General features: G+C 50.1%; 10 protein-coding genes across 10 annotated transcripts; 6 read left to right on the top strand and 4 right to left on the bottom strand.

Annotated features, from left to right (window-relative positions):
* Positions 1-4,988: 4,988 nt before the first annotated feature.
* NCS54_01234800 (Hypothetical protein) lies at positions 4,989-5,902 on the top strand (the record flags this gene model as incomplete). Its single annotated transcript, XM_053157585.1, has 2 exons — positions 4,989-5,450; positions 5,504-5,902. 2 exons carry the CDS (start codon positions 4,989-4,991, stop codon positions 5,900-5,902), a joined length of 861 nt encoding a protein of 286 aa, XP_053013560.1.
* Positions 5,903-7,250: 1,348 nt separating this feature from the next.
* NCS54_01234700 (Hypothetical protein) lies at positions 7,251-8,408 on the bottom strand (the record flags this gene model as incomplete). The annotated part of the gene is made up of 1 exon (XM_053157584.1): positions 7,251-8,408. One exon carries the CDS (start codon positions 8,406-8,408, stop codon positions 7,251-7,253), a length of 1,158 nt encoding a protein of 385 aa, XP_053013559.1.
* A 472-nt stretch (positions 8,409-8,880) lies between these two features.
* NCS54_01234600 (Protein kinase domain-containing protein) lies at positions 8,881-10,707 on the top strand (the record flags this gene model as incomplete). Its single annotated transcript, XM_053157583.1, has 3 exons — positions 8,881-9,600; positions 9,662-10,036; positions 10,084-10,707. 3 exons carry the CDS (start codon positions 8,881-8,883, stop codon positions 10,705-10,707), a joined length of 1,719 nt encoding a protein of 572 aa, XP_053013558.1.
* A 1,343-nt stretch (positions 10,708-12,050) lies between these two features.
* NCS54_01234500 (Carbohydrate esterase family 4 protein) lies at positions 12,051-12,623 on the top strand (the record flags this gene model as incomplete). The annotated part of the gene is made up of 1 exon (XM_053157582.1): positions 12,051-12,623. One exon carries the CDS (start codon positions 12,051-12,053, stop codon positions 12,621-12,623), a length of 573 nt encoding a protein of 190 aa, XP_053013557.1.
* Positions 12,624-13,638: 1,015 nt separating this feature from the next.
* NCS54_01234400 (Hypothetical protein) lies at positions 13,639-15,113 on the bottom strand (the record flags this gene model as incomplete). Its single annotated transcript, XM_053157581.1, has 2 exons — positions 13,639-14,762; positions 14,813-15,113. The coding sequence occupies 2 exons, from the start codon at positions 15,111-15,113 to the stop codon at positions 13,639-13,641; spliced, it is 1,425 nt and encodes a 474-aa protein (XP_053013556.1).
* Positions 15,114-16,366: 1,253 nt separating this feature from the next.
* Positions 16,367-17,342, top strand: NCS54_01234300 (Hypothetical protein; the record flags this gene model as incomplete). The annotated part of the gene is made up of 3 exons (XM_053157580.1): positions 16,367-16,427; positions 16,483-16,972; positions 17,021-17,342. 3 exons carry the CDS (start codon positions 16,367-16,369, stop codon positions 17,340-17,342), a joined length of 873 nt encoding a protein of 290 aa, XP_053013555.1.
* A 1,696-nt stretch (positions 17,343-19,038) lies between these two features.
* Positions 19,039-20,753, top strand: NCS54_01234200 (MFS domain-containing protein; the record flags this gene model as incomplete). The annotated part of the gene is made up of 4 exons (XM_053157579.1): positions 19,039-19,421; positions 19,472-19,953; positions 20,000-20,385; positions 20,442-20,753. 4 exons carry the CDS (start codon positions 19,039-19,041, stop codon positions 20,751-20,753), a joined length of 1,563 nt encoding a protein of 520 aa, XP_053013554.1.
* Positions 20,754-21,464: 711 nt separating this feature from the next.
* NCS54_01234100 (Fe2OG dioxygenase domain-containing protein) lies at positions 21,465-22,832 on the bottom strand (the record flags this gene model as incomplete). The annotated part of the gene is made up of 4 exons (XM_053157578.1): positions 21,465-21,709; positions 21,760-22,351; positions 22,411-22,536; positions 22,587-22,832. 4 exons carry the CDS (start codon positions 22,830-22,832, stop codon positions 21,465-21,467), a joined length of 1,209 nt encoding a protein of 402 aa, XP_053013553.1.
* Positions 22,833-23,517: 685 nt separating this feature from the next.
* NCS54_01234000 (Hypothetical protein) lies at positions 23,518-23,969 on the top strand (the record flags this gene model as incomplete). Its single annotated transcript, XM_053157577.1, has 3 exons — positions 23,518-23,569; positions 23,620-23,693; positions 23,745-23,969. 3 exons carry the CDS (start codon positions 23,518-23,520, stop codon positions 23,967-23,969), a joined length of 351 nt encoding a protein of 116 aa, XP_053013552.1.
* Positions 23,970-24,908: 939 nt separating this feature from the next.
* NCS54_01233900 (Hypothetical protein) lies at positions 24,909-27,026 on the bottom strand (the record flags this gene model as incomplete). Its single annotated transcript, XM_053157576.1, has 1 exon — positions 24,909-27,026. Exon 1 carries the CDS (start codon positions 27,006-27,008, stop codon positions 24,909-24,911), a length of 2,100 nt encoding a protein of 699 aa, XP_053013551.1. The 5' UTR covers positions 27,009-27,026.
* Positions 27,027-27,270: the final 244 nt, after the last annotated feature.

Genomic DNA, 27,270 nt, shown 5'->3' with positions numbered 1-27,270 from the left:
CAAAAGGCAGCAAAAACAAAGAAAGCATGCAAGTGACAAGAAATAAGAAATTAGCAGCTGATTAAATGGTTAGCCAAGAAAGTAATAATAAAAGTAATAAGACAGACAGCGGGGAGGAGGATCTTAGCGAAAAGAGTAAAATGCCATATCCAAAGAGAAATACTTTAATGCACATAGAAGTATAACTCCTTAGCCTTACTACTGAGCAAGCTGCTTAGTATAAGAGCCTCTAAAACGAAATAAAGAGAAAAGAAAGTAGCACTAAAAACCTATAAGGACCCTTAGGTTTCTAGTAAGGGAAGAAGAGATAGAGAAGAAAGTTTTAGTACCATAATATAACCACCAGAATTTTTAACAAATTCAGGCATTTATTTTACGAGGGACATATAGATTATTTAATTAGATACTAGGGATACCGCCTAAGACACTAGAGATACTATCTAAAATAGGCAGGACATATTAAAAAATAACAGCGATACTATCTATAATAATTTAGATATAACGCCTAAATTCCCTATTTCATAAGAAATAAATTCGACGCATAACCTACGCAGGAGAATAAAAGCTAGATAATGGGACTAATAAGAGGATTAATAAGGAATAAGGAGTAAATAATTAATTAAAAGTAACTATAGACGTAAAGCTAGACCTCACTATTGGTCAAGCAAAAACAATAACGCCTTACCCATACTTAAAATTTATCCCTTAGCGGAAAAGCTTCTAAGACTCAAAATCTACCCCCTTCTAGAACCCAGAGGAATTAGCCTTCTCATTAAGAGCTAATTAGCGCATTCCCTAGAGAAGCTAATGGTCCTACTCTTAATTCCCATCCTCGGAAGGGTATAAGTAAGAAATGCAAGGATAAGACACCTGGTTTAATTAATCAATTCTAACCTTATTAGGCGGATCCTTTGGAGTATCCTTCCCCTATAGAGGCCAGTCTAAAGGACCTTCAGTGGCAGATTTTAGCTAGTACCTAGGCAGAAACTCCCACTCGCAAGGCTTCTAGTGCCAAACGCAATTAGCATATTTCCCGCCTATAAAACCCTTGATTAAGACGCAAGATAAGAAGGGATAGAGAATATACTCCTTATTCCAGCTAATATTGGTCAAGTAGGACTAGCAGCAGTGTCGATAGAAAATAGGGTTATGGAACCCGAGGAGGGCAATCCTAAGAGCTTTCCGGTGCTCTAGGCGAGTAATCAATTGCTTAAAGAACCATCCACGAGGATGGGCAAAGTCGGCAGGGATATAGATAGTCTAGAGGGAACAATTCGGTATCAACAAAATAAGCTCTCTCATAACCGCATCGGGAGCGCCGCAACGCTTAAAGAAACGTTTCGCGATAGCCTTTAGGTTCTCACGGCCCATATCGTCAAAGGCGAGCTCGACATACAGAGGGAAACCATCTCGGTCAAGGGCAAAGCAAGAACAGATCCAGACCTTAAGGCACTCATAGACCTATTTAATCATTTGGTCAAAAAGGCTATCGAGAGCAGAGAGGATACAGGAACTAGCCCTAGGGAGGTTAGCTATCTAGGCCTCTATAGGAGTCACCTTAAACCCGCCATAGTCACTCCACTAAGAAAAAGTACCCCTCTAGAAGTTAGTATGAGAAAGCTAAGGTCGAGCAAGAGTCTAAATGTTAGGGAGGACATTCCGTCGCTTATTAGCGAGGATCTCGTGAGGAGTCTACGTAGACATGGTAAATCAATTAATCAAAAGCGCAGATAAGAGTAATAAAGTTAGAAGAGAGGAGAATAAGAAAATAAGGAGCACATAGAAGTTATATACATGTAGGGTCAAAACATGTGAAGAAAGAGGAGCGGCATATTTAGGTGATCTCTGCGTGGGGAGCTATAATTCATAGCCACCCTCCGCGCATATCAAAAGAGCTAGACAGTCTCTCAAGACAAGAACAACACACCAACCTTCTTTTATACTTCGCACGTAAACCGGCCCGTCACTTATTTTCCTCAAGGCATAAAGACGCAAACCCCTCCCTATTCATAATCACCCACACCGACCATTTAATCAGAACACAAAGCCCCTTTCTACCTATTCAAAAACACACATCTACCTCCATTCGACAAAGCAAGATTCTTTATCCAACAACGGCGAGATCAGCGCAGACTAGTAACCGACCTTAAGATCAACCTCTTTGCACTCCAGAACCAACGAAGTTTAAAAGACCAAGCGATCCTCTTCCATTTGATCATATGAAGCGCAACCACACGATAACCACACACTACGCACACCACACACAAATCAACGAAAAGACTTTCCAAGAGCAACAACTCCACGTCCCCGAGTGCACTTCGAACCTTCAAGATGCCTCCACCCACGCAACTGACCGTTTTCTTCGCCCCCATTGACCACTCGCGGTTCATGAAGAAGGGGAAGATAGCCTACCTAGTGGCTCAGGTTAAACACTTTAGAGGAGTAGGAAGCTTCCTTGAGAAGAATAAGACTAGCCCTAATACGATCGAAGAGCTATACGACTCCGAGCAGCCGCCCTTCTTTTAGCTACGATAAGAATGGGACCATTAGGACCCCGCCACCTTCGAATACCCCAGCGCATCAGACAGTCATCAATTAATTAAATCAAAGCTCGGGAAGGACGAGTTCTAGCGGTACTACTATAATAACCCCGCCTATAATATATCATAGAGGGAGCATACGCTAGCTCTATAGCGCTTACACTAAGACCTAGAGAAGGACGGGGAGATACTCCTTAATAATTCAATCTCATCGGTACTATAAATACTTAGGAATAGCCTCGAGAAGGTTATTATAGCTGCGCGGTATGAAATCGATATCCAGGAGAAGAAGCCAGAGTATAACTCCGACTAGGAGGAGCCTTTGCCCTTCCTCCCCGATGACTACGAGAGAGTCCCAATAAACCATAATATAGGTTTTAGAGGGATTCAAAGGTGGCGTAAGGCCTGCAGAGGGAGAAGATTCTTTATGGGATTCTTTAGGTTCAGGTATAACAAACACTTTACCACGTTCATATAGGACAGGGTCAAGGGCGACTTCTATCACTTCGATACAGTATCAACTAATCAGAAGCTCTATGCAAAGCTCGCCTCCATCGCCTAGCGGGAACACCTTACAAGCGCCGGTCAACCATACCACTTCAACTTCCATTTAATCCCTTTAACTCCACAGCGAGGAAAGTAGGAATATAGTCTCCTCAGCATGTTCTGCCTCTTTTAAACCCTTAGAGGACTCATAGGAGTAACTTTAAGCGAGTTAGCCACGATTTGCCCTCCCACGGCCTTAAACATCGACGGGAGTAAGGAGGTACCTTCGCAACCATTTGATCTATTAGTCCGCGACTAGCTACTGGACTCGTGGACTAAGGGAGGAAAGCCCAGGGATATCCTATACGATAACAACCTAGAGGGGATCCAAGGCATCTACCAGACCATAATCTTTGACGAGCTAGGAATCAAGGACGGTTACTTCTAGCGCAAGAGCACCCGCAATAAGGTCATAGCGAAACAGCAGTCCCTCTACGCGGATTTAATCAACTATAATCCGATCGGATTCGCTTAGAAGGTGCCCCGAGACCAGCTTTACACCGACTAGGGAGGATATATACCAGCAGACGTGAGGGATATTAGCCACATTAGTAATTAGCAATCCCACCGCTTAATCCTAACTCCCCAGGGCAATCTAGGTAGTGCAATAGAACTTCCTCAGGGACCAAGGCCATTTGCAATCCTTAACTCTAAGGTCACATTTCCTAACCTCCCCGCGCGACTAATCAAATGGTATACCAACCGAGGCGTAGAGATCACAGATAACTTCCCCATTTACCAAGAGGGAATAGTCATCTCAGCTAACAACGATAAGCCCGACCTAAAAGTGAAAAAGCCAATGGCGAAACCAGCCGGCCTAAGGCCTAAAGCTCAGAAGCAAACCAACAAATCCTCGACTCCTATACCTTCTAATCAGAAGGATTAGCCTTAGACCCCGAGCAAACCTTTCAAGAATCTATCCCTAGGAACCCCAAAGTGGCCATGACCTTCGTCAAATAGCGGCTCTAAGTACTAGCAAAACAGGAGCCCTTCCTCATCTAAGGGTACAAAAGACACGACTACGGGGCAAAAGCCATCAGGTTCATCTAATCAAATGATAACTAATTACGGATGGGGTTAAACCAGAGACGGGCGTCCCTATATCGTCGAAGAAGGGCCTTACATCCGCGGCGCCGAAGATTTCGTCTGCTTAGACTATAAGACCAATGAGGGATCTATATCGAAGCGAAAGGCGATTAGGGCAGGGACAAAGATTATATCAGCCGACCTAGGGGAAAAGAGTTGGCTCGGCATGGTGCGCGGCCGGCCTACGCAGCGATTGCTAACCGGCAACTATGCTACTTACCTCCCTGATGGGATAGTAAGACCTTCATAGTGGGATGAGCTTCTAGCCGCCGCTGCTTAGCCTTGGATACCTGCTGCGGTGTCAAAAGAGAGCTGAGATGAGAGAATGAAGAAGCAGCAGAAGAGCAGGGACACTTAATTAATTGATCTGTGGTGGCTATAAGCCTAGCATAGTGCTGGGTGAGGCGCGATAGGAACAACATGTGAAGAAGGGGGACAGGTTTAACAAGGCTTTTTGGGAACCGTGAGGATAGGTATTAAAGCCTCGTGGGGAGCTATAAGTTAGGGGAAATAGATGCTAAGCCGTTTTGGGCCATTGGGCAATTTCTTATACATAGAAAAGGAGTCAGAGGCCTTAGACCTTCGACCATTATTATTTTCTTCACTAATCAGGTCGAGAAAGGGGAGCTTTGGGGCTCTCTTTTCTGGCGTGATTATTATTACTATCAATTGATTAGTTGCCCTTATTATTTTCTATGATATTGAGATCACGGAAAAGTGTGTGAAATCCCTCTTTGAAAAGTCACTGAAAGAAAGACGTATTAGAAGATTTTTGGCTATGTGGTTGGTGTGTTTTGTTTTCTCCAACAAACCATCATGGCCCAGTGCTCAAGGCAACTTGAGCTCTACCAGCCATGGGCTCAGACATTTGAAACCGTATCCTTGGATCATGCGGATAACTTCAAAGCCGAACATGCACAGTGGGGGCAGCCCTGGGAACAGTTTCTTCCCGCCACCAGGGAGCAGAACTTGGCCAGTGTTGGGAGACTCGCTGAGCCTTCTGGTTGCAAGTTTTCTTACCCCTTTGACAAGCGCCACACAAAGGAGACGGTGGATGCGTTGCGGAGAGCAGAGGCCAACCTGGATGCCGTTTGGGACAAGATTGATGACCAACTGCGATTCAAGGTGCCGGAGCTGCAAGGAACAGCTGTTCATCGCTTCCTTTCGAAGCTGCGCATGCTCCGGAGAACTGCAGAATGGGTTGAACCGACGGTGCCAACGAAAGACAAGAAGGTCGCGGATCCCAACCTTGGCACCTTGAACCGACCGCTTTCAAATGTGTTTTTGGGTCATTCAGAGGATAAAGTACAGGGGCCAAAGGCTCAACAAAGGTCAAGACCAAAACCAAGGGCGTCTCATCGGCAAAACCAGCTGCGGCACCTGAGGCACCTGAACCAGAGAACCCGGATCCTCAACCAACACTCCACGTGGATGCTAGAACGCTCAAAGTATTCCGTACCCTATTCTTCAACCCCGAGATAAACTCGACTCCCGGCTCGGTTCTTTGGAACGACTTCCTCCACGAGATGGTGGCCACGGGCTTCCAAGCAGAGAAGCTCTACGGCTCTGTTTGGCAGTTTTCGTCCACCACGTTGGATGTGGAGAGGAGCATCCACTTCCATGAGCCTCACCCCAAGGGTAAGATTCCTTTCGAGGTGGCTAGACGGCATGGGAGACGGCTGGCGAGGGCGTATGGCTGGTTTGGGGGCATGTTTGTCTTGAAGAAGTAGAGCCGTGCTCTCTTGAAAGATTGGAAAGCTGCAAGAGTCTTCTGCTGCAGGCAGCAGAAAGGCTAAAAAATAGAGGCCAATGTGTTAGCATTGGGATATGATGCTATGATGTCTTGACAATGTATTCTTTATGATAGTTGAAGCTTGGCCCTTGATGGGTTAACTGAGCTAGAAGATCGGAAAGCTGCTAGAGATGCATTTGAATCTCTACAATATGTATCTCCGAGATGTCCTTCAGAGCTTGAGGGGGAAGTAGTATTCAAGGCTAACGGAAAGGAGAAGGGCCGCGAGCAAGACGATGACCATTCATGTATCACCAAACCCCCCGGGTATTGATCAAGAATAGTCATTGGCACACCAAGGCATTGAAACCCAATCATCAAAAACCATAACCGAGAATAATAACTCTCTATGGCTGTTGCTAGGTGAATAAATGGTGCAAGCTTTACTATTGCGTTTGGGCCAAGATGCCACCTTTGCTGTTTAAGGGGAGGATAAACACCCTACCCGTTGCCTTCTGCCTCTTGTTTCTGGCGTTTAGAACTATCTTGATCCACTTCCTCAAAATAGCTGCGCATGGCAAGGGGGCTATGCAAACTTGATCCATTGTCAAGATCCTCTCAGTGACCAGTCGGGGTTGGCAGGAAGATTGATCGATAGGTCGTACAATGCACGACATGGGGCATTAACGACTACGAGACACTATGGGGCCTGTCTTTGGAAATGGTAGTTCACAGGAAAAAGGGTTCGGGCCCTGAAGAGCCACTGCATCAACTCTGAGCTGCTCAGGGTCCCTGGATGGGTGGCTCCCTTCGAACTCGATTGATGAAAACAGGTCGCCGTGGTGGCTGGTTAACGAGAGAACTCGGTTCCGTTTGAGCGAGTCCTACACGCCTGTTTGCTCTCCAGCAGGGCGGGTCGCCCGGAGTGGAAATAAGGGCCAGCACGAGATAGCAAAATTGCATCCGGATCGTATCCTGGCCTCATGACTGATGGGCGCCTGATCATTATCTTTAATGGCGAGTCCAAAGGAAGCTACCAGCCATAACAGCCAAAGATATAGATATCAACATACGACGGAATCAAAAACTAAGACCGTAAAACACCTTAACCTAGTTACTTTGGCCTTTTATGGCGGTAGCGATCGAAGGGCCTCCGTCTGATGCTTCCATGGTTGCCGCCACAAAAAGTCAAAATAATTAGGTTACGGTGTTTTACGGTATCGAGTCTTGGTGCCGTCATGTATGAATGCCCGATCAGAGTCATAGACTCGGTAGTCGTTTCTTTGCTTGTGGTGGACTCAAGACAGTCATTAATATTTGTTCAGTAATTCGGTAGTATGCGGATGTCATGTTTTCAGTTCTCTTGTTGCGGATCGGGCTGATATTCGGTCACTCCTTCTTTGAGGTGATACGGTGTTCTCTCCAATGCTTGGTTCTGGTGTATAATGTTTCGTTGATGGTCGAGTCGAACTAGGATCCTGGTTACTCGATTGCCCCGTCTTGTTGTCGGAGCGCGACGGAGATTGCGGGGAGGCTTGTTCAACTGCGAGTTTTGGGCAAACGGGAGATAAATATGGCCGGGGATCGGGGATTGGCGGTATGGCCGTGTTTTGGCCGACAGCATTGTCTGCGCTATGCTCGTTGCGTTGGGAAGAGAATTCGGAGACATCATCTTCACGATTCGTCTCTTCCGAAACGCCGGATGTATCTGCCTCATCGTGTTCCAGGTCGTCGATAGATTCCGGGCGCGGGCGCTTCACTTGCGGCGAGTCGTCGGCATCAAAGTCCACAGAGTGTTTCCTCTTTCGTCTTATGGGCGTCTCAGGTGCACATGGTTCGGGCGGCAGCGATGTCGAGTCTCTTCCCAATGTTGTCGAAGGCGGGCACTCTCCATCACCTTCTGGTGGTGACGGAGGCAAATCGGCATGTCCTAAATCGCGGGAATCGGGGGTCGAGGAATTCAGGCTGGCAGCTAGGCCTTTGAATAGCGTGCTTCGGGCTTTGCGCTCTTCGGATCTGAGGAAGATGTCTGTGATTAGGTTAGCCTGTCTTCCTGACCAAGCGGCAGCACCGAACTGACCCAAAGATGGCTTCATGCCCTTTTCGTTGGGTGTAAGGAACGACGCGCAAAATGCGACAAGACAATCAAGGCTCGCAAAGCACTCGAGGCGTAGACGATGGAACCGTTGATCGTCGGTGAGTCGGTTGTAGCCTGAGAGATGTAATGCCCCGATTTTGTTTTCCATGTCCAGTAGTTCTTCCACCCTCTGATCTCTCCTCTTCTGGAGACGTGCGTAAAAGTCTTCTTTGTCAAGAGCCTGGTGTGCGATCTCGTTGACGTCGTGGTGAAAGGCGTCGGGGTCTTGGATGAACATGGGAACAGTGTTGAAACGCTCGTGGAGGTCTCCAAAGAGGTCGTCTTCTTGCAGGCCAAGCTTCCAAAACGGCCACCGATACTCGGCCTGCTCTTCGAAATTAACGCGGGGGGGTTTTCGCCACGGCATGTTGATGGTGTCTGTCGCGGTGGTGATGGTGATGGATGACGATGGGTGTGTTGAAGGTGGTGGAGCTGAGTGATGGAGCGGATCCTTGAGCCTCGGCTTTACTTTAACCCAGTCCGAACATTCCCCATCAGCATTTCATTACAGCGTTAAGATGGCGGGGGTTCAGAAATAAACGAGACAGAGAATGGCAAGCATGTCTAACTACTTTCTAATAATGGAGATATATTACAACTAACCTGGGTTAAAAAATAATAAAAACATATTAAAAAGTATCTCCAACTGAAATTCGAGTATGATTTGGATTCATTGTGACTTCCTAGGTCTCCTTAGGGGACCATATGCCAATGTCCTTTTCCTGGTGTCTGATTTTTTCATTGACCTGCCTGGTATTGCACGCAGACTGAGCTAACACGACCCCTCTGTGAGCTTCCACAACCGCAGCGCCAATCGACTTCGTTCATAGAAGTTCAGAATGGAAGACCATGGTTCCCCAACAAACCCGTTCTCGTCAGGCTTCTTTGAAGCCCATTTCGCCGTCGTAAAAGACGAGCCTGCAAAGGCGGATCATGATGCCGACCAAACTGAGCTCGCCGCCCGCGAACCCCTCGACGCACCCGTCGCGATCCAAGACCTGTCCCTCAGTGAGATACCGGCGGGAGCCGAAAATGCTCGCCTCGTCATTTCTCCACGCGGGCCGGCCCCCTCACCGTTGGATGATATAGAAGCAGTCGTGCCGTTCCATTTCGGCCGGGGCCCCGGGGAGTTGCTTGCCGTCCTCCAGACTTCCAAGTCGGCCTGGTTTTCCCTCACCTTGGCCGCCGACCTCCAGTGCACCTTCTACTACGATCCAGCAAGTGACAACCTTGTCCTTCGTAATTCGAGCTATCAGTCCCTAAAAATCGGCCCAATTGAGGACGAAACTAGTGATACGGGTCTGCGCACGTTGGAGTACCGCGATGTCCACCTCGTTTCTCCTGGGCCCTGGAGGATTTACTCGGAAGACGGTGCCGTGCTCGTTGACTTTCTCGTTCTCAGACGGCGGTACCTTCTTGAAACACAAGCCGGAGGAACGCAGGCCGGGTCGAAAAGGAAGGACGCCGCACCGATCGAGGCTCCGGTCAAACGGTATCGCACCGAAGCCGAAGCCGGGAGCATCGATCAGAGCATAGTGTTGATTAGCAAACCACCCAGCGTGAGTCATGCAAACCGCAGTAGCTTTACTTACTTGTATTTGACCAACCCAACCCTCTCAGAGCTTGAGAACAGAAAAAGTCCAACTGGAACTTGTTCGTGCTGGCAACCCTTTGATCAGCCTCGAGCCTGGACAGGCGGTGTTTGTCACCACCCCGGGAGGAGCCAATGAAGCTGTAAATTCACCCAAAGGCAATCCCAAGAAGGAGATTGTTGCTTCGTATGCCCAAGATATACCCGAGAGCTATTCACTCCTCCATATGCGGGACATTGCTAGTACCAAGGGGTTTGCATCTGTCTTCAGCGCTCGCCACAGTGTGTTTGGCGATACTGCAGTCAAAGTTATTCGGACCAAGCAGGCGTCGCAATATTCTTATATACCGACCATGGCCCAGAACTGGAAGCACGAAGAACAGATTTTGAGAAAAGTCAAACATGTCAGTGAATCACGTCGCAGCCGCATATGTATGCTAACACTATGAAGCCATCTATCATCAGGTTCTTCGGGTCCGATGCTCGTCTCTACTCCATATACATGGAGCACTTGCCCTTCCCAGACCTCAATGCGTGGAGAAATCGCCCACATGATCACTATTTTGTCGGCACAGCTGATGACGCTGAGCGTATCCTTCGTGAGATGGCCTCGGCACTCGAGTATCTCCATGGGCAAAAGATCCAGCACAACGACATAAAACCAGGGAATATTCTCTACGACCGCGAACGTGGTCCTGTCTTAATAGACTTTGGCCTAGCCTCGCTACACGGTGGGCAACTATGTACCGGCGGCACACCATGGTATGTGCCGCGCGAGTTCATCCGTGACCTGGAGCGAGGACCCAAAAGCGATGTCTATGCCCTAGGCGTAACTTTGCTATATCTACTGAGAAAGACTCCGTTGCCCGATGTGACACAGCGTGGTTGGGTGATCTGCAAGGCTCCCCGGGACAGTTCAGAGACGGTGCACATGGAGGCATGGCTATCAAAAGTGCTGGCGATGCGTGCTAAGCTTGATGAGACTAGTCATGTTGAGTCTTTGGTAAGTGACATGTTGAGCCCTCTGCCTCGAGATAGAAAGTCCGCAAGAGAGATTGTGGAGGCGATGGTATAAAAGTTGTGAGAAGTTGCGGGGTTGGAGCAGCAAGTAGCAACAGGCGAGGGATAGAGGAGAGAGCATCTAAGTTATAGGCTTATCTAGGAGTTCAGCTTCAAATGGTTTAATAGGTGGAATTACTGGATACTTTACATACTATTGTTATCTGCAACGACGACAAGAAGCCGTCCGCCACAACAGCAAAAAGACGCAGTTATTAATGCGTAACGGCATTAAAACCCAGTGCCGTAAAACACCGTAAATTATTATATACTAAAGGAGAGATAATCTGCCAAGTTATATTACTTTTACGCTCTAATACTAAGCTAAAAGCAAGATATTAATAAAGATATATTTCAACGACATCGCTTCCGCTGCTAAGCTTACCTTTTTCCTTATCTATCCTTACCAAGACCTAACAGCTGGGCCACAAGGTGCCGGGGGAGTGGTGGTCAGCGTAGCCTGACCAAGTGCGCCTGGATGAGAGCATCAAGGCTCATAACATCACCACATCCTGGTTTCCAACATGGGCAAACAACCGTATTTGAACTCGTCTAACTATATCCCGCATCCTCGTCCAACTCCCGGGCAGGAAGCCATCCATCCTAAGATGCATAGCATGAAGGCGTATGCTTTGTCACCATTCATCTATATCTAACTCGGCGGTCCTGCCGCAGATGTAATTCTATTAAAACTTTTGCCCATTCAAGGTTGGTGTAGCAGGGGACACCCTTGCTTTGCTTCTTCGTTCTGGGCTTGAAGTACCTAGAACTCGAGGGGGAAAACAACCAATCAATGGGTGGCCGAAAGGCCGAGCCTAGTCTGAAATCATTGGACGTGAAGGGCTTGTTGGTTCGTCGGTTGCAGCGAGGAGGACCTCAGCCGCTCTCGCTACCAAGCAAGATGAAGCCAGGTGGCGGTTTCGAAGATAATTCCTCAAGCCTCCATGATAGGGGTGTAGCAAGATCCAGTTGCCGCCTTCGAGCCAAGGGCGCTTGGTCGTTCAACAAGGCGGGCGTTTCTGTTAGCCGCTGGCTGCACTAGATTCCGTCCTATCAATTACAGCAGGTTAAAATAAGGCTCTAGAGGTGGAAAACTTAATTGGAGGATATGCAAAGGAGACTTGAGTTGTGAGTCGCCTGGTCACTGTCACATTCAATGCAGGCACGCCTCAGCTTCAGCTCAGCCGTCCATCAACTCTGGTCACTGGTACTGCCTTACCGTCTGATTCCTAAAGTTCCAGACCAATCAACCTGCTGCATGGCTACACCTACTTACCTGCCCAACCTGCACCGTGATCACACATCCATTTGCTTCCTGAATCTCGCGGATTCTCTTTTTCTCAAGGGGATGCTCTAAACATGTTGGCCGCTCTGTTCATGGTCTGGGCTTTGGCCACTCCCCTCTACTTCGTTTACAAGCCCCCGTCAGCTCTTATCCGGTACTTTCAATCACGATGGCCGGATGTGCTGTGGTCCGTCAAAACCAGCAAAAGGGTGATTGCGCTCACCATCGATGATGCACCTTCCGAGCATACTCAGGAAATCCTTGACGTCTTGCGGGAGAACGACGTCAAGGCAACCTTCTTTGTCATCGGCTCCCAAGCGGTCGGCCAGGAGGCGATGCTTCAGAGCCTGATCCGCAGCGGCTGCGAGCTGGGCAACCACGCGATGTACGACGAGCCGTCGCGGTCGCTGAGCACTACCATGTTGACGGAGCAGATTCACCAAGTCGAAGAGATGCTGGACGCGTCATATGCCGCCGTCGAGGGAGCCTCGTCCCCGGCTCCCCGGTATTTCCGACCTGGGTCAGGCTTCTTCAGCACCGCCATGCGACAGCTGGTGGGCCGTCTGGGCTACCGTCTCGTGCTTGGCAACATCTACCCGCATGACCCGCAGATCCCATACGCAATGTCAATGCGAGCCACATCTTGAGCATGCTACAGCCTGGCGGCATCATCATTTGTCACGATCGGAGGAGCTGGACTGTACCGATGCTCCGAAAAGTGCTGCCGGAAATGAAGAGGAGAGGTTACGAAGTGGTGACCATCTCGGAGTTGCTAAGGGAAGAGATGGGTTGATTGACTATGGGGGCAGGATGACCCTAGGCAGAACAAAGATTTGAGCCGGGAGTTTGAGGTTTGGGATCACGAGAAATGATGGGAGGACTGCATCTCATTTATAAGACACTTGGAAGGTCAATCACTAGGTACGGCAGGGTAACGCGCATGAAATGGCATGCAAGATCAAAATATTCAATGGTTCTAATATACAGAGTTTGGCTATCCAGACTGCTCTACCTATCCAAGGTGTGGCCAATATTCCGAAAGGGCCAGAGTCTTGTACACCCCTGGGTCGAGATACGGGATGACGAGGACCACCTCAGTAATGAGATACACACGGGACGCGATATAGGCTACAAATAAAACAATGCCAAACGCACCAAACCCGATGCTCATTGCCTGATTCAGCCTCAGACGGGCGTCAGCACCTCTCCAGAGCTTCAGTCCCACCCACATCATCATGCCCAAGGGACGACAGGCGACCTTCCACAGCACCCGCTTGTGTCCGCGTGGCGCCAGCGCCGCAGAATTCCAGGCCAGCATGTGAAACCCTCCGTAGCAGAGACTGGTGACGAGCAGCATGAACAGCGAGTTGACTAGCTCTTGGCTGATCTTGGGGCCGTCGACTGTGTAGGTAAGGAATGTCGGGTTCGAATAAGCTCGGCCAATAGGCCAATGCTTTGCTGAGATGCAACTTCTACCTGTTTCTAAGCCAATAACTGAGACGGAACAATATATAAAGAGCTTGTCTTATTGGCTCTTGACATGATGACTTCTCCTCTCATTGAAGTTGAGTCCCGAGCAAGAACGGAATTATCAACTATGGCACACTCAAGTTATATTAGTTCACGTCACATCATATTAGGTTTATATACAAATTTCGACTTCTAACTCAGGGTTTCGTTCCACGGCCGCCAGGTTTGATGTTGGAAATCTGGCATGCACCTCACCTCACGTGGCGGCTCTAGCACCCAGTCGATTCTACTACTCTCCTTGTCCTGTTCCTCAACCATCCCTGAGACATACCCCTTGAGGCTTTTGATGTCTGCCCCACGCTCGTCCGAATATTCGAGATTTACCGTTGGCACCACGGCAATCTTGCGATATCCCCTAAACCAGAGGTCTTTGCAGAAGAGCTCTGGTTCACCCTGAAAACACTCGCCCTTGTCGCCGTGAGGAGAGCGGAAGCGAAGGCCATGGAGCAGAGGAGCTGCTGTGAACGCAGTGGCTCCATTCCAGCAGGCAAAGACCTGAAAGGGTAGGTGCCTGTTGTATCGGTCCTTGGTTTCCGGCGCGTTCCAAAAGAGGTTCCACGCCGAGTTCCAATTGCCGTCATCACCAACTCGAAAGAAGGAGTCACCCGACAGGGCTCTAGCGACCCAGATATCATAAAAGGTGGGATCATTTCCCACATAAGTCCAGTCCATCGCGCACGTCATGTCTGCGCCAATGTTGCGTCGCTGGAGGGCCAACTCAAGGAGATCCTCGGGACAGGCGGCCACATCGTTGATAAACAAGACAGTAGTTTCCTCCGTGGCTGCGACTTTTTGCTGATATAATGGCCTGAGTGCCAGGTTTCGTAGTTCAGCTAGCTTCTGAATACGGTCGCCTTTGGACGGGTTGACCTTTGACCTGTTGTAAATGTAGGTTACGCCAAGGTCCTTAAGAAAGGGACGCAAAGCGAGAAGAACATCGCCGGTTCCATCTGGTGAATTGCCTTCCACTATTGAAAGGGCGCAGCGATGAGGACCGAGGAAGCGGATGGCTTCGACAACACTACCCAAAAGACGTGGGAGAAGGTGCACGCATTCGCGCAAGTTGAGGGCAAAGAAGTAGTCGATTCGCTCGTCCAAAACATCTTCCTGGTCGTCTCGTTCCTCCCACCCTTGTTGAAGAACTTCGTATCTCTCTTTGCCTAACGCGGGGCACTCAAGTCGGGGAAGGTCTGTCGCAGTAGGATCGAGGATGGCTGATACATAACGAGAGATCTGCTCGGCTGAAAGGATGGTTCCTGCAATCCGTGAGAATTTCGCCACTTCTGATCCAAGTACAACTTCTCACCACTTTGTATTGACGGGACAAACGAAACCGTCGCAGATGGAGTGGAGATGTTTGCCGAAGAAACGAGGGTTGGTGTGATCTGCGCGCTTGGCGTCGAGGAACTCGTTTGGTCGGGGTCTGAGACTGTCGTCGTAATCGAGATCCTGGTGGGGCTCAGTGAAGATTGCACCGGTTCGTTCTGGAGCGGAAGATACGTGTGAGAGATGCGACTCAAATGATCACGGCCCAAGTATAGACTCGTGGCGACAAAGAGGAAGCAAAGAGCCGGCACCACCAGCACCAGCACAAGCTTGTGACGCATGGCTGTCTCGAGATGTTTTTTAACAAGTTCATTGTTGAGCAGAAGAGGAGCGGAGAAATGAAGAGGGACTTGTACGCGCAATGACCACAGGCAGTGAATAGCTGCATGAATGCTACCCAGCAATTAACTTTGCTGAGACATCTCGTTTCAGGTACAGTACCCTCTGGCCACGGTATCGAACCTATCAGAAGTTGGCGGGCCCCTGTTGCCTGTTCAAGTTTCACAGAGACTAACCATTGGAGGTCATCAATCCTTGTCAGCTCTGAGTTCGCGCTTGCGTGACTTGCATCATCACATCGGATGGGCGCATGGCATCACGTCTTTTTGAAGAGGGAGGTAGTCTGATTGGTTGTACCCTGGATGTAATTCGGCAAGACACGCTTTTATCATGCTTTACCGGAAGATTTTCACGGGAGTCCCCGTCGTGCATCGCGGGAAGAGATCCATTTTCGACGCGTTCGCCATCGATAAGCGCTCCACATCCCTGCTTCATCACAAATCTCCCGGTCGTGGTCACAACTTTAGCCGCGAAGAGGTCGCAAATCCGCTTCTACCGGCTCGTGGCAGGCTCTCAATTATTAAGTTTTGCCGGTGATGAGACAAGGACTTGACCCCCAGTCGAGCAATCAGCTCATAGGCAACAGAAGTTGGGAGGATGGCACCGAGCGTTAGCAACGGATGTTCAGACCAACTTTCCATATTCATTGCCAGAGCAGCCAAAGTGATCGTTCTGAAGTCTGATTGTGTTGAGGTCTCCAACTTGTCCATGAGAGCAATCCCCTCCTGTACGCGCTTGTGGAATGTGTTCCGCGCTTGGCGCCTTCAAGTTTGCAGCCATTAGACAACAATGCCCCCCATAGTTAACCGCTGAGTCTAATTATCACGCCATTTCCCGGTATGTACCTGGGATCTCGATTGTGGAGAGCTGAGTGTGGATGTGGCCTCAACTGAGACAGGCTAGGTGATGGTCAAGACGTGTGTTGAGAAGAGAAGCCTCAGAACTTGGGCACTCTTTGTATTTCAGAAGACATGAGAAAATGGAAAATAAGCTCATTTGCCCATTAGTAGATAGAATCCCTCTCGACCATTCCCAGTAGCAAAACCATCATCTTTTCTTGACATTTCGGTCTGTGTAGGGTACCTCTCTTGACTGACCATCGGTCCGATGATGTTCCCCACCCACACGAGCCAGGTGTTGAGTCGGCGCTTAACGCGAAACTCAAAATATTCTCAGTCTTTGACACCTGGAAACAATGGAACGAGCCTCCCAGAGCCAGCCAGATGCCATCGCCGAGGGCAGGCGCATCTACATAGGCACGACAATCATGAGCCTAGACCCGGGCCTTGAAGGCTGACCATTTGAGCTCAGGTAACCTCCCTTACGAGGCCAAGCCCTACGACGTCGAGGAAGTCCTCTCCAGCAATGGCTTCGGCAATCTGGACAAGATTCACATCTCCATCGACCCTGTTAGTGCCCGAAACCCGGGTTACTGCTTTGTCGACTTTCCCGACCGCGAGACTGCTCAGAGTGCTCTTGAGTCGTTGAGTGCAACTATCCGTGGACGGTCCATCAAGGTTGGTCCTTGTGAACCCAAGAAACCTCGACGTAACTTTGGGGATGAGCCTGCTACGTCTCGTCGATGGGGCGACTGGCGCACCAAGCCAGATGAAGGCGGGGTTCCTATCGGGCAATTGAACAACAAGGGAGAGGAGAAGGGTCCTTACTGGGCGATGGATCACTTTGATGATGCCATTCGCAGTGAAGAGGTTCGGAGGCTCTATGTCGGTGGCCTGGGCAAGATGATTGACCAAGCTCAACATCAACGTGAAATCACCGAGATTTTCACTGGCTTCAACCCGTATGCGAGATCTCTATTGACGATACACTCTTTGCTGACATGCGTTAGAACTGCAATCGGCAAGCGGATCACACCGCATGAGAGCACCAGGGCACAGCCCGGCAGACATCATTACTGCTTTGTGGACTTTGAAACTAAGGAGGAAGCTCTCGCCGCAGCCGACGCTCTGAACGGCACCACCACAGGAGGCCCGCTCAAGGTGTCTCTGGCGGAAAAGACCCCTGCTAAGCTGGTGGCTCGGCATCCAGATAGGAGGAATGGTCGTCGAGTGTATGACAGGGCTTACGCGCGTCCAGGAAACACTGGATCTGAAGATGCGACGGAAGCGAGTAATGCGATGGCATCCAATAACTGGCGCAGAAGAGATTAGAAGTGTCCAGCAACACCGTTAGTGTTTGAATTCTCTATTGAGACACGAGGAGAGTTCGCTGAAAGGTGATATATACGTTAGAGAGCTTAGTGAGTAAACGCTACAAGCACTATAGTTATGAAGGGCTACCAAATCACGGGTCTGATTGGTGATTCTCTATGATACAAATGGCTGGGAAAGTGGTTACTTGTAGGAGACAAGCATTTTTCTCGTTTCTAATGTGAGGAGGCCTCATTATGTGCCCCAGTCCCGTCCATTTCTCGCCTGGCTGGTGGTGGTGTCTGACTTCACCGTGGCAAACACAAAAAGCACTCTTACGGATTCTCATATAATTATGATTTTCGCTGTTCTTTCCGACTTCTTCCAACTAGGAGCAACTCGTTCAACGAATTCTCTGGGCGTAGCAAGCTATCCAGTCCCCAATTGCCGGCTCCGGTTTCAACGAATCACAAGCATCCAAGGCGTGGTGGCAGAGTGGTCTAATGCGATAGACTAGAAATCTATTCTCTTCGGAGGCGTCTGTTCGAATCAGGCCCACGTCGAGCCTTGTTTTTTTGCCAAGTGTCACCAGAGTTGTTGGTGTTTTTCTCTTTTTGCTGTCATCAACCAGCTTTTCTTGTCTTTGGTAGTCTCGCCTCAGTTGCGTAAAGTCCAGGAAGCTTATTATTACCTCAAGTGAAGGTATACCGCATAGGTAAGTATTGGCGAAAGTCAACTCAAAACTACTGCCGTCAGGTCAGCTCTCAGTCAACTCTCTAGTCCAGACAAGGCAGGAGACATCTGCATTTCAAATCGCTTACTTCTATACTTGTATCCCGCGCTTCTCCCTTCCTAAACCTTGTGTAGGGGCGAATTATCGATGTTGGTGTTTCGTAACGTTACCAATGACAACTGAAAGCGAGCACCAATTTAGGAGGCCCACAATGATGTCAGCATGACCATCGCTTGTTCTACCCGATGCTGTCTCAGAGTCGGCCAAGTTAACCGAAGTCTGTGGTCCAAGGATTCGAATGAAGAGAATTTGCCCTCAAGAAAGACGGGGATGAGACGTCAAGTCTTATTCCCGGTCACTGCATTCTTTAAGCGAGCGTGAGGGATGATGTTCCATGTCTCCGACCCTACTCAGCTCGCAGCGTCGTATGTCTATATGACAGTGTTCCGTAACACTCCCCGCCACTGAACAGCAACCTGGGGTAATAACTGACTCGAGTCCCTCCAGAGTGAGGATCATTATGAGTCGTTCGCATACGGGGTTGTGGAGAAGGTTAAATGGCTGCCTGAGCCTTCAGCAAGGATTCAACCATCAACCGACACCGAAATACAAACACCGAAGCTTAAACCTACCTCTCTCGTTCATGACCTGGTGATCCGGATGCTTCACATTCCCTGATTCGGCAGGTGATGTAACACCCGTCCGACATCTTGCCCAGGGTAGAAGTTGCAAGCACCACTCATGCTGTGATGACCTTGGTCGGTTCCCCACATGGGGCAGGGAACGGGTTCCCTTCCCCAGCCTTTCCATGTCGATCTCTGGGGCCTCCATGTTCCCCAAGCCCGGCATGTTTCCGAAACCATGTACTTGTATATATGAAGAATGTTTTACATTGACGTAACATTATATAAATCAGCTCAGCCTGCTGTAGGATCGCCACTTTCTGCTCTTTAGACATAACCAACACCGTCTTCATTAATCAAGATGCGGACCTGGTTCGGCCGTGGCAAAAAGCTGCAACTCGCAGTAACATCATGCTGTCTCTGCGCCTTTGTTCTCTACGGGTATGACCAAGGGGTTTTTGGTGGTATTCTTGAAAACGAGGACTGGCTGAGACAGTTCAACCATCCCGGCGATACACTCACCGGCTTCATCACATCGAGCTACAATCTCGGTTGTCTCGTGGGCTGCTTTGCCAACTTTTTCGTTGGCGAGAAGCTTGGTAGACGATGGACGATTTGGCTTGCTATGGGGTGGATTCTTGTTGGTGCTGCTTTGCAGACTACTGCGTTTACTCGGGGGCATTTGATTGTGGGGAGAATCGTTACTGGTGTTGGAACTGGTCTCAAGACGTCTACCGTCCCAATGTGAGTACATTTTCAAACAGACAAGTGCTGAGACTCACTAACCATACCAGGTATCAATCTGAGCTTTGTGAGGGCACAAAGAGAGGCCGACTCGTCTCTGCCGAGGTCATGTTCGTCGGTATCGGCATTGCCTTTGCCTACTGGTGGGATTTTGCCTTTAGCTACGTCGGAGGTGCATTCGCATGGCGATGGCCCCTCGCCTTCCAAGCTGTCTTCGCCCTCTGGGTTATCGTGGTCGTCTTTGGTATCCCAGAGTCACCCCGTTGGCTCCTCAACCACGGCAACAGGGAAGAGGCCATCAACGTGCTGTCTGCCGTCTATGACAAACCAGTCGATCATCCGGATATTGTTCGAGAGGCCAACGCCATCGAAGCAGCTCTTTCTATGGAGGCTGAAGCCGAGGGAAGTGCCTCGTGGGCGTCCACCTTTCGCAACGACAAAGTCAGCACACGATATCGAGTCTTCCTCGCTTGGTTCGTGCAGTTTATGAATCAAATGGGAGGCATAAATTTGGTCGTATATTTCATCTTGAGTAAGTGCGACCCGTTCTGCTTGAAGCTATATCTAATGCTGTGAAGCTGTCTTGACGGACAATGTTGGTCTTGAACACCGACTCGCCCAGATCATCGCCGGATGCATCCAGCTCATGTTTCCGATTGGCTCGCTTCTTCCCTCTTTGGCTCTTGACCGTATGGGTCGTCGGTCAACAATGATGTGGGGATCAGCAGGACTTTGTGTCTCGATGCTCATGGTTTCTGCTCTCCTGTCCCAGGCCGACGACACTGCGAGAGGAAAGGCATTTGCCTCTGGATCCATTGCCTTCTTCTTTACTTACATGCTTGTCTTTGGAGCTAGTATGAACTGTGTGCCCTGGGTTTATGTGCCCGAGATTCTTCCTCTTCATGCTAGAACTAGAGGAACGGCTATTGGAGTGAGCTCAAACTGGCTCTGGAACTTTACAGTTGTAAGTGTTTGGGTTATACCTCTTCCAAATCACCACAAACTAACGATAGTCATCAGGTCATGATCACTCCTATCATCATCAACCGTCTCAAGTGGAAGGCCTACTTGATCTTCATGGCCACCAACCTCGTCTTTATCCCCATCATCTACTTCTTCTACCCCGAAACCTCGAACCTTGCCTTAGAAGAAGTTGACTACATCTTTGCTCGTGGAGAGAACGCGGTGGAAGTTGCCAGAGAGATGCAAAAGGAGCTCGCCAGAGAGGGACGTTTGGATGTAGAGAGGTCACTTGGTGGAAAGACTGAACCGAGTGCCTTTGTGGACGGGACAGAGAAGCAGGTCGAGACTGTGGAGCATGCCAGCCCTTGATGTCATGGGAAAATGTACCTTGGGCTTTCCGGAACTCTGGCAGAGGCTCTTGAGGGTTATTGATGAAGACTGCGGCGGAAACAGCTCGAGGTTCTCTGGGCAGCCAATTGTCAATCAAAGATAGCCTAGATCCCCGTTATATACGTAGCTTAATTTGAAATAAAACACGATTGCCCGACTAGACTCGTTGGCCGAGTCACTCCTTCACTCGTAGAGACACAGTAGGGCATTATAGTTTGTAGACGTGGCGATGTATGCAAAACCTTCATGAGATGAATTCGATATTGCCTTCTTATACAGCTGTTGTTGTTATGAAAGGGCCTTTTTAGAGGATTGTTGAAGGCTATGATAGTCCTGATAAGGACTTGATGTGCTATGTTTTGTGGACGTGTGGTATATCTGCAGAGCTTGATGGATGCTGCCCTTGCGTCGAAATGCATTCACCTATGATAACTTTATTGCGCTGATGTCTGTGTCTTCATTGATGAGCTGGCCTGTCCTATTCCTAGTGCATGGATGCAGATGAAAAGCTGATCGACTATATCAGCAACGGATCATCACCAATCATTGCTAAACATCAGGGACAGATGTATACTGAAACATTGCCATATCCATAAACACTAAACTACGCAATAGCTAACAAATCAAAATGTCGCGTACATGATGCAAGCTCCTCTCTGATGCATATTCTTTTCCCCTTTCCTATGTCGCTTAAACGGGCAGAACAACCTTGACGCCCATGTACTCTCGCTGGTGCATAAGCTTGCCATCAATCAGAACCTGATCAGCACCGACCCGGTTGCGCACAGTATCCGTGGGATCCGTACACGTGGAGATCTGGATCTCGCGCCATTGACGGTTTGTGGGCACGAGCTGGCCTTGCGATGTGCGCTTCTTGAACTCGGAGTAGACGCCCTGGTCCTCGACGCATCCCTCGCGCTGGATAAGGGGAGAATCTGAAGGTTGTGTTAATATGTACGATAGCTGGGAGCATTGGGTGGCTTACCTTTGGCGGGTGTCATGCGGAGGTCACCAACGGAGCTGTTGAATAGGACGAGGGACAGACGCTCTTGCTGGCGCTGGTCGATCGGGGGCTTGAAGACACGGTGACGAGTAGCCTTGAAGTGACCACCAGAAACAATCTCGAGAGTATCACCAATGTTGATGACGAGAGCACCAGGCTTGTAAGGAACATAGTACCACTTCTCATCCCGACCCCAAATCTGAAGACACGAGATAGGCACAGAGAACAACAGAGTTGTCAAGCCGAAGTCTGTGTGTCCATGCATGCGCAGACCCTTGGAGGCCTCCTCGGTAGTCTTTTGCACGGGGCGGAACAGAGCGTGGCGGAAGTATCCCTCGCCGGTAGGGCTGCCGTGGGACTGGACATTGTCCCAGAGGTAGTCGTCGGGGAGCTCGAGGACGCGGGAGAAGAGGGTGAGGAGACGGCGGTTGACAGACTTTGTGAGGTAGTTGGCAAAGGCCTCGATCTCGTCCATGAAGGGGTGGAGGCACTTGGGGACGCGGCCGTTAACGTCCTCCCAGTCGGGCTTGTACCAGTTAAACTGCTCGATGCCATCAGGGGGGCCACGCTCGCGCTGGAGGAGACAAAATGTTAGTGTTGGTTCGTGGGTGTGGGTAGGCGGGGTGTGTGTACCTTGAAGCCGTAGGGATGCTTGTAGCCGGACCAGACACCAGTCTCGGGGTGGAAGAGCAGACGTTCCTTGTCCTCCTCGGTGATGTTGTGGTACATGTACTGCGCAATAGAGAATTGACGGTGGAGCTATACCTTGTCAGTCGTCACGAACTCTTGCCCAATGCTCTGTCACATACCTGCTCTAGCGAGATACCATAGTTCTCAAGAAACAAGAAGCCATCATCGCGGATAGCCCGCTTGACCTGCTTGATCAAGTCCTCAACGACAGCAGGATCCTCCGAGTCAAGCAGCGAGAGGTCAATGCTCGTGAGCTCTGCAAAGTTCTCCTTCTCCTGCGTTACCGGAGGGGGAACCCATTGAGGAACAGAGGGCTTGCCAGGGAGGTCGGCGGCGGGGGGGTTGAAAGGGGCGGCGGGAGCCATTGCTGCTTAGACTTGAGAATTGTGATTGATAGAAGAGGTGTGGATGGATGGTTGGTTTGAGTTGTTTGATGCTAGTGATAAGATGGTTGAATCGCGTTCTTCTTATACATCTATAAGCTAGAGACGGAATTAGACAAGCCGTCAAAGGCTTCAAGTCTAGCCGGCTCTTCGGATTCGAGCTCCGCCACCAAACGAAGCAAAGAAAGGGTGTAAGCCAGAGATCCGGTGTTTCCAGCTTACCTGTCGCGTGCAACTCCCCCTACCACATCGATCGGCACCCAATTCCATCTCCGACGCATTGCTTTTGCTCCTCCTCCAATGCCGACCAACCTCCTCCCCCAATGTCTGTCATGCATCTCCTCCGCTGCTATCTATCGCCCCCTCCGCAATCTCTCCTCCTCCCTCTGTCGATGATCTTGCCCATACCTGCCGCAAGCGGTTAGTGCCCCCCGGGGCCCCGGAGAACGGGAGGAGCTCCTCCCGGACCCTAGACCACGGCCCGCTGAGCTCCTCCGAGATAAGCCACAAGGTCCAATCGGCACTCGACCGATTTGGACTTAAAAAAGCGACAGAAGAGACAAGGGATACTCTTCTTGTTCAGCATCAAGCATTCTAGACCATCTTACCATTATCACGCATTCATCGTACCACCATCCACACTTTCACACCCTTTTCCTCAGCAACCATGTCGCGCCAACTCATTTCCAGCGAGAAGTTCCCTCCCAAGCCCCACAACTGTAAGTCGGAGTATGTCTTGGCTCTCTTGACGGGTCACTAACATTGACAGGCCCCGCTACCAAGGTTCCGGGTCTTGTGTTCTGTGCTGGTCAGACTGCCACCGGAGAGATTAAGCAGGCCACGGTACGTCTTACACTTGATCACCTTTCGAACAAATCACTGACTTGATTCCAGAGAACTGTTCTTCAGAACCTCAAGGAGGTCCTCGAGCTTTCGGGATCTTCCCTTGAGCAGGTTGTCAAGTACAACGTCTACCTTGCCGACATGAAGGATTTCGCCGCCATGAACGAGGTCTACATCGAGTTCCTTCCCAAGCCCATGCCCTCGCGATCTTGCCTCCAGGCTCTTCCCCCTGGTGATGGTACTGTTATCGAGATTGAGTGCATTGCTCAGGCTTAGAGTGTGGGAAATGGACATAGTAAAAGATAGATAGAAAGGAATGCATCAATGTTTTTCGTCACAATCGTCATAGGCCGTCTTGCATAAGTATTTATGTGAACATCGTGTCTCTTTAGCGAAAAAGTTAGCATTGCAAACGCTTTCGCGACTCGAAAGTTCCCTGTCTTGTGTGTTTGAGGATGTCGTTGGCTTTCGATCCATCATGGCTCACCTGTCCTGTTCGATCTGTAGTCATTGAAAGAGCAAGCAGTCTTTTACATGCTCTCAAACCATTGATAGAAACATCAGAGATGGCAAGGTCTCTACTATCTTATACTAGAAGAAATACCGCCCTATCCTGAAGTTACTGGAAGAAAAGACCAGCAGATCTCTCTCAGAGGCATGTGCTAACCTGTACCATACTAACTGGGCGCAAGTCTTGATAAAGCTAAAATTGTGCTGTTGCATATCACAAGCTTAGTAAGGGTCCTATTGTTTAGTGGTTATGACGTCGGATTTTGATTACTCTCAAAAAGCCTTCCGAAGACCCCGGTTCGAACCCGGGTAGGACCTCATATTTTTGCTTTTTGACCGCTGATTGAGTTGCTTCAGAGCGCATGTCAATCATGGAAAGCCGGGCCTTTTTGTCTCCCCTTCTCTTTTTACGTTTTTCGGCTCTAAGCTACAAAGATCCCCGAGAGATCATTGCTACGTCCTCGTGGTATGGTTCAAGTCTAGAGGAATTCCACGTTATGCGCCCTCTCAATGTCTGTACCGGCACAAACCCACCCCTGCGACCCATCAGGCCATTCCTTGGGCTCCATCGGAGGATAAACCCCCTCGGAGACCCCGGAGAACCCCGTCCCCCATGTATTTTTCACCGGGAGCTCGCCGGTGACATGAATCGACCCAAATATCTGGTCTTTCGTTCTTTGTGTTGTACATTTAAGCTGTGGTTACCTACTTCTGTAATGAATCTAAGCATCCCATGATAATCTTGCCCAACTGCCACCGCTGCCTTCGCCCGAATACCTTTCTAGCCCACGCCAGCGCTCCTTCAGTGTCTCCATCCTCGACCCCCACAGCTTGCATTGAACCCAATATGCTCCCCCGAACCAGCTGCCAGGCAATCATGAACGCCTTGTACGCATAGAGCGTTATCCACGGGGCCTCGGCGTCTGGCTCAATTGTTGCGTCGAGATAGCGCAAGAACCAGTCGACATGGGGCTGTATTGTCTTGGCAGTGTTGGATTCGCACAGAAACTCGCAAGACGGCGCCAGGTAGCTCAGCTGATGCAGCACCGCATCCATGCTTCCCCCCACGATTCCCCCAGTATGCGACGGAGACCATATCTGCACCTCAATCATGGCCGACTCCCATGTCGCTTCACACAATGCCGCATGCGCTACGTCTGTCGACTCGGGTTTCGAACGGATAAAAGGACCAAGCGCCAGGAGTGATGACCGTAAGGGTTCGAGTCGTTCTGTGCTGAGCATCCCCGTCATTGTACACCAACCAGAGATCTCTTGCGCGCTCGAGACGAGAAAGTGAGTAATATTGATGGCGCCGTACGGGTCGAATGCTGGGAGAGAGCTGAGATCTGCACCTGACAAGAACCGTCGAACAGCATCCGGATATTGGACCGATGTGCCAGAATTCCCCGCGACCAACTTCCGATGCGCCCATTCGACCGAAGATGACGCTGTCCAGTGGTCTTCTGGACATGGGAGCTCGTGCTTGATCTCCAAATGTGAGAATTGGCGAGGGATCGACAAGAGCTGATACCACAGGGTATCAATCTGATGGGCAGCAAAGAGCGTCCTTTTGTGTGATTCAGCCCTGATGAATTCCCGCCATAATGAGTCGAGGTCCTTGGTCGTCGTTGGCTCCGTCGGTATCGGTTGCGACAGTCCGCTTGCTCGGGCAAGCGAGATCATCTTGGAGTGCGTCTTGAGAGCATATGCCGAGTTGTTTCCGCAGAGATACATCATGGCGTAGATCTGGAGTAGCAAGTATGCCTGGACCATGGAGACATTGTGTGCCGGATCATCGGTCTTGTCCTCATCGGCGAGGACAACAGCACGCGCTCGATGGAAGCACCGCTCGGATAAGCTCACTCCAGATCCCGGTTGACCAACGCAATCTGGGTCTTCGCCGTACTGGTAGGCGATGCAGAGCATGCTAAGTAGTAAGTGGTTGGGGATGTGTGCGGCGTCAAAGGTAGGTTGGTGGAGGAAGGGTACGAAGTGGGAGATGTGCGTAAAAAAGAGTTGGCAGCCGTGTGCAATTTGTGAGGTGGAGGGTGACCAGTCCTCCTGTGCTTGTGTGATGTCGATTGATCCGTATAGTAACCTCTCGGGGCTGCCTTGGTCGAAGCTGAAGCCGAGGATGTTGGTGCCAAACGGAGCGGAGTGTGGGATGGTGACGGCATCCATCTGGGCATTGCTGGCGTGCTCGAGAAAGTCAGCACCCAGTAATTGCAGGTCGGCCGAGCCTTGAACGATGGAGGTGATGCATGATGAATCGCCGATGGATGTTGGTAATGACAATGGAGCGGCGACGGTCTGGGTGTGATCGCCTTCGGTGCTGGAGGGTGCGACGGCAAGGTTGATTGCGTCTGGGTTCTGGTCATTCTGATCAAGCCATATCCCACTGTCCATCTCCAAATCATCTTGATGGCTCTGCGCGGGCGAAGCAGACGAGGCCTTGTCGCCGTGAGATCTCCCATCACCCCCCTGCGAAGGCGGCGTCGGCGCCTGCAGGTCTCGTTGTCGCTTCCCCTTGGAGCGCTTCTCCAGATGACCCATGTGCTTTCGCTTCATGTGGCGATGACGTAGATCGGGGCGCGAAAAGGTGGCAGAGCAAAGTTCGCAAGGGAGTGAGGCCTCGCTGGGGGAGCGCGTGTGAAGCGCAGCATGACGCTTCAGGTTCTCATGGCGGGTGAAGCGACTGGAGCAGACAAGGCATTGGAATGGCTGATAGGAAGATCTCCTCTCGACGGCGGGAGAAGCAGGTATGGCGGAAGCGAGAGCGATATTCCCGGCGTGCGGCGATGCCATTTTTATCGTTGTCTGTTCCAGGTGAAGATGCGGGCGGAGAGAGACTCGACCGGGTCGGGTTGTACAGGCGCAGGTGACGCTTTCCCTTTCCCCCAGACAATTCGCTTTCCTTCCCCGCAATCTAAAAGTGGAGCCCTGACTTATCTGGTGATCCACTCCGGTGGTTCTCCTATCTTTTTCGCGCCTTTTGTCATTCGTTGCTTGGAGAGTCTTATCACGAGGGACGCTGAGTAATTTTACTATCGATGGGTCTGTTGATAGC

The sequence above is a fragment of the Fusarium falciforme genome, chromosome 10 (genome assembly GCF_026873545.1).
Source record: "Fusarium falciforme chromosome 10, complete sequence".
NCBI lineage: Eukaryota > Fungi > Ascomycota > Sordariomycetes > Hypocreales > Nectriaceae > Fusarium > Fusarium falciforme.
Note: the sequence above shows the minus strand (reverse complement) of the source record. Positions and strands in the feature narration are given on the sequence as shown.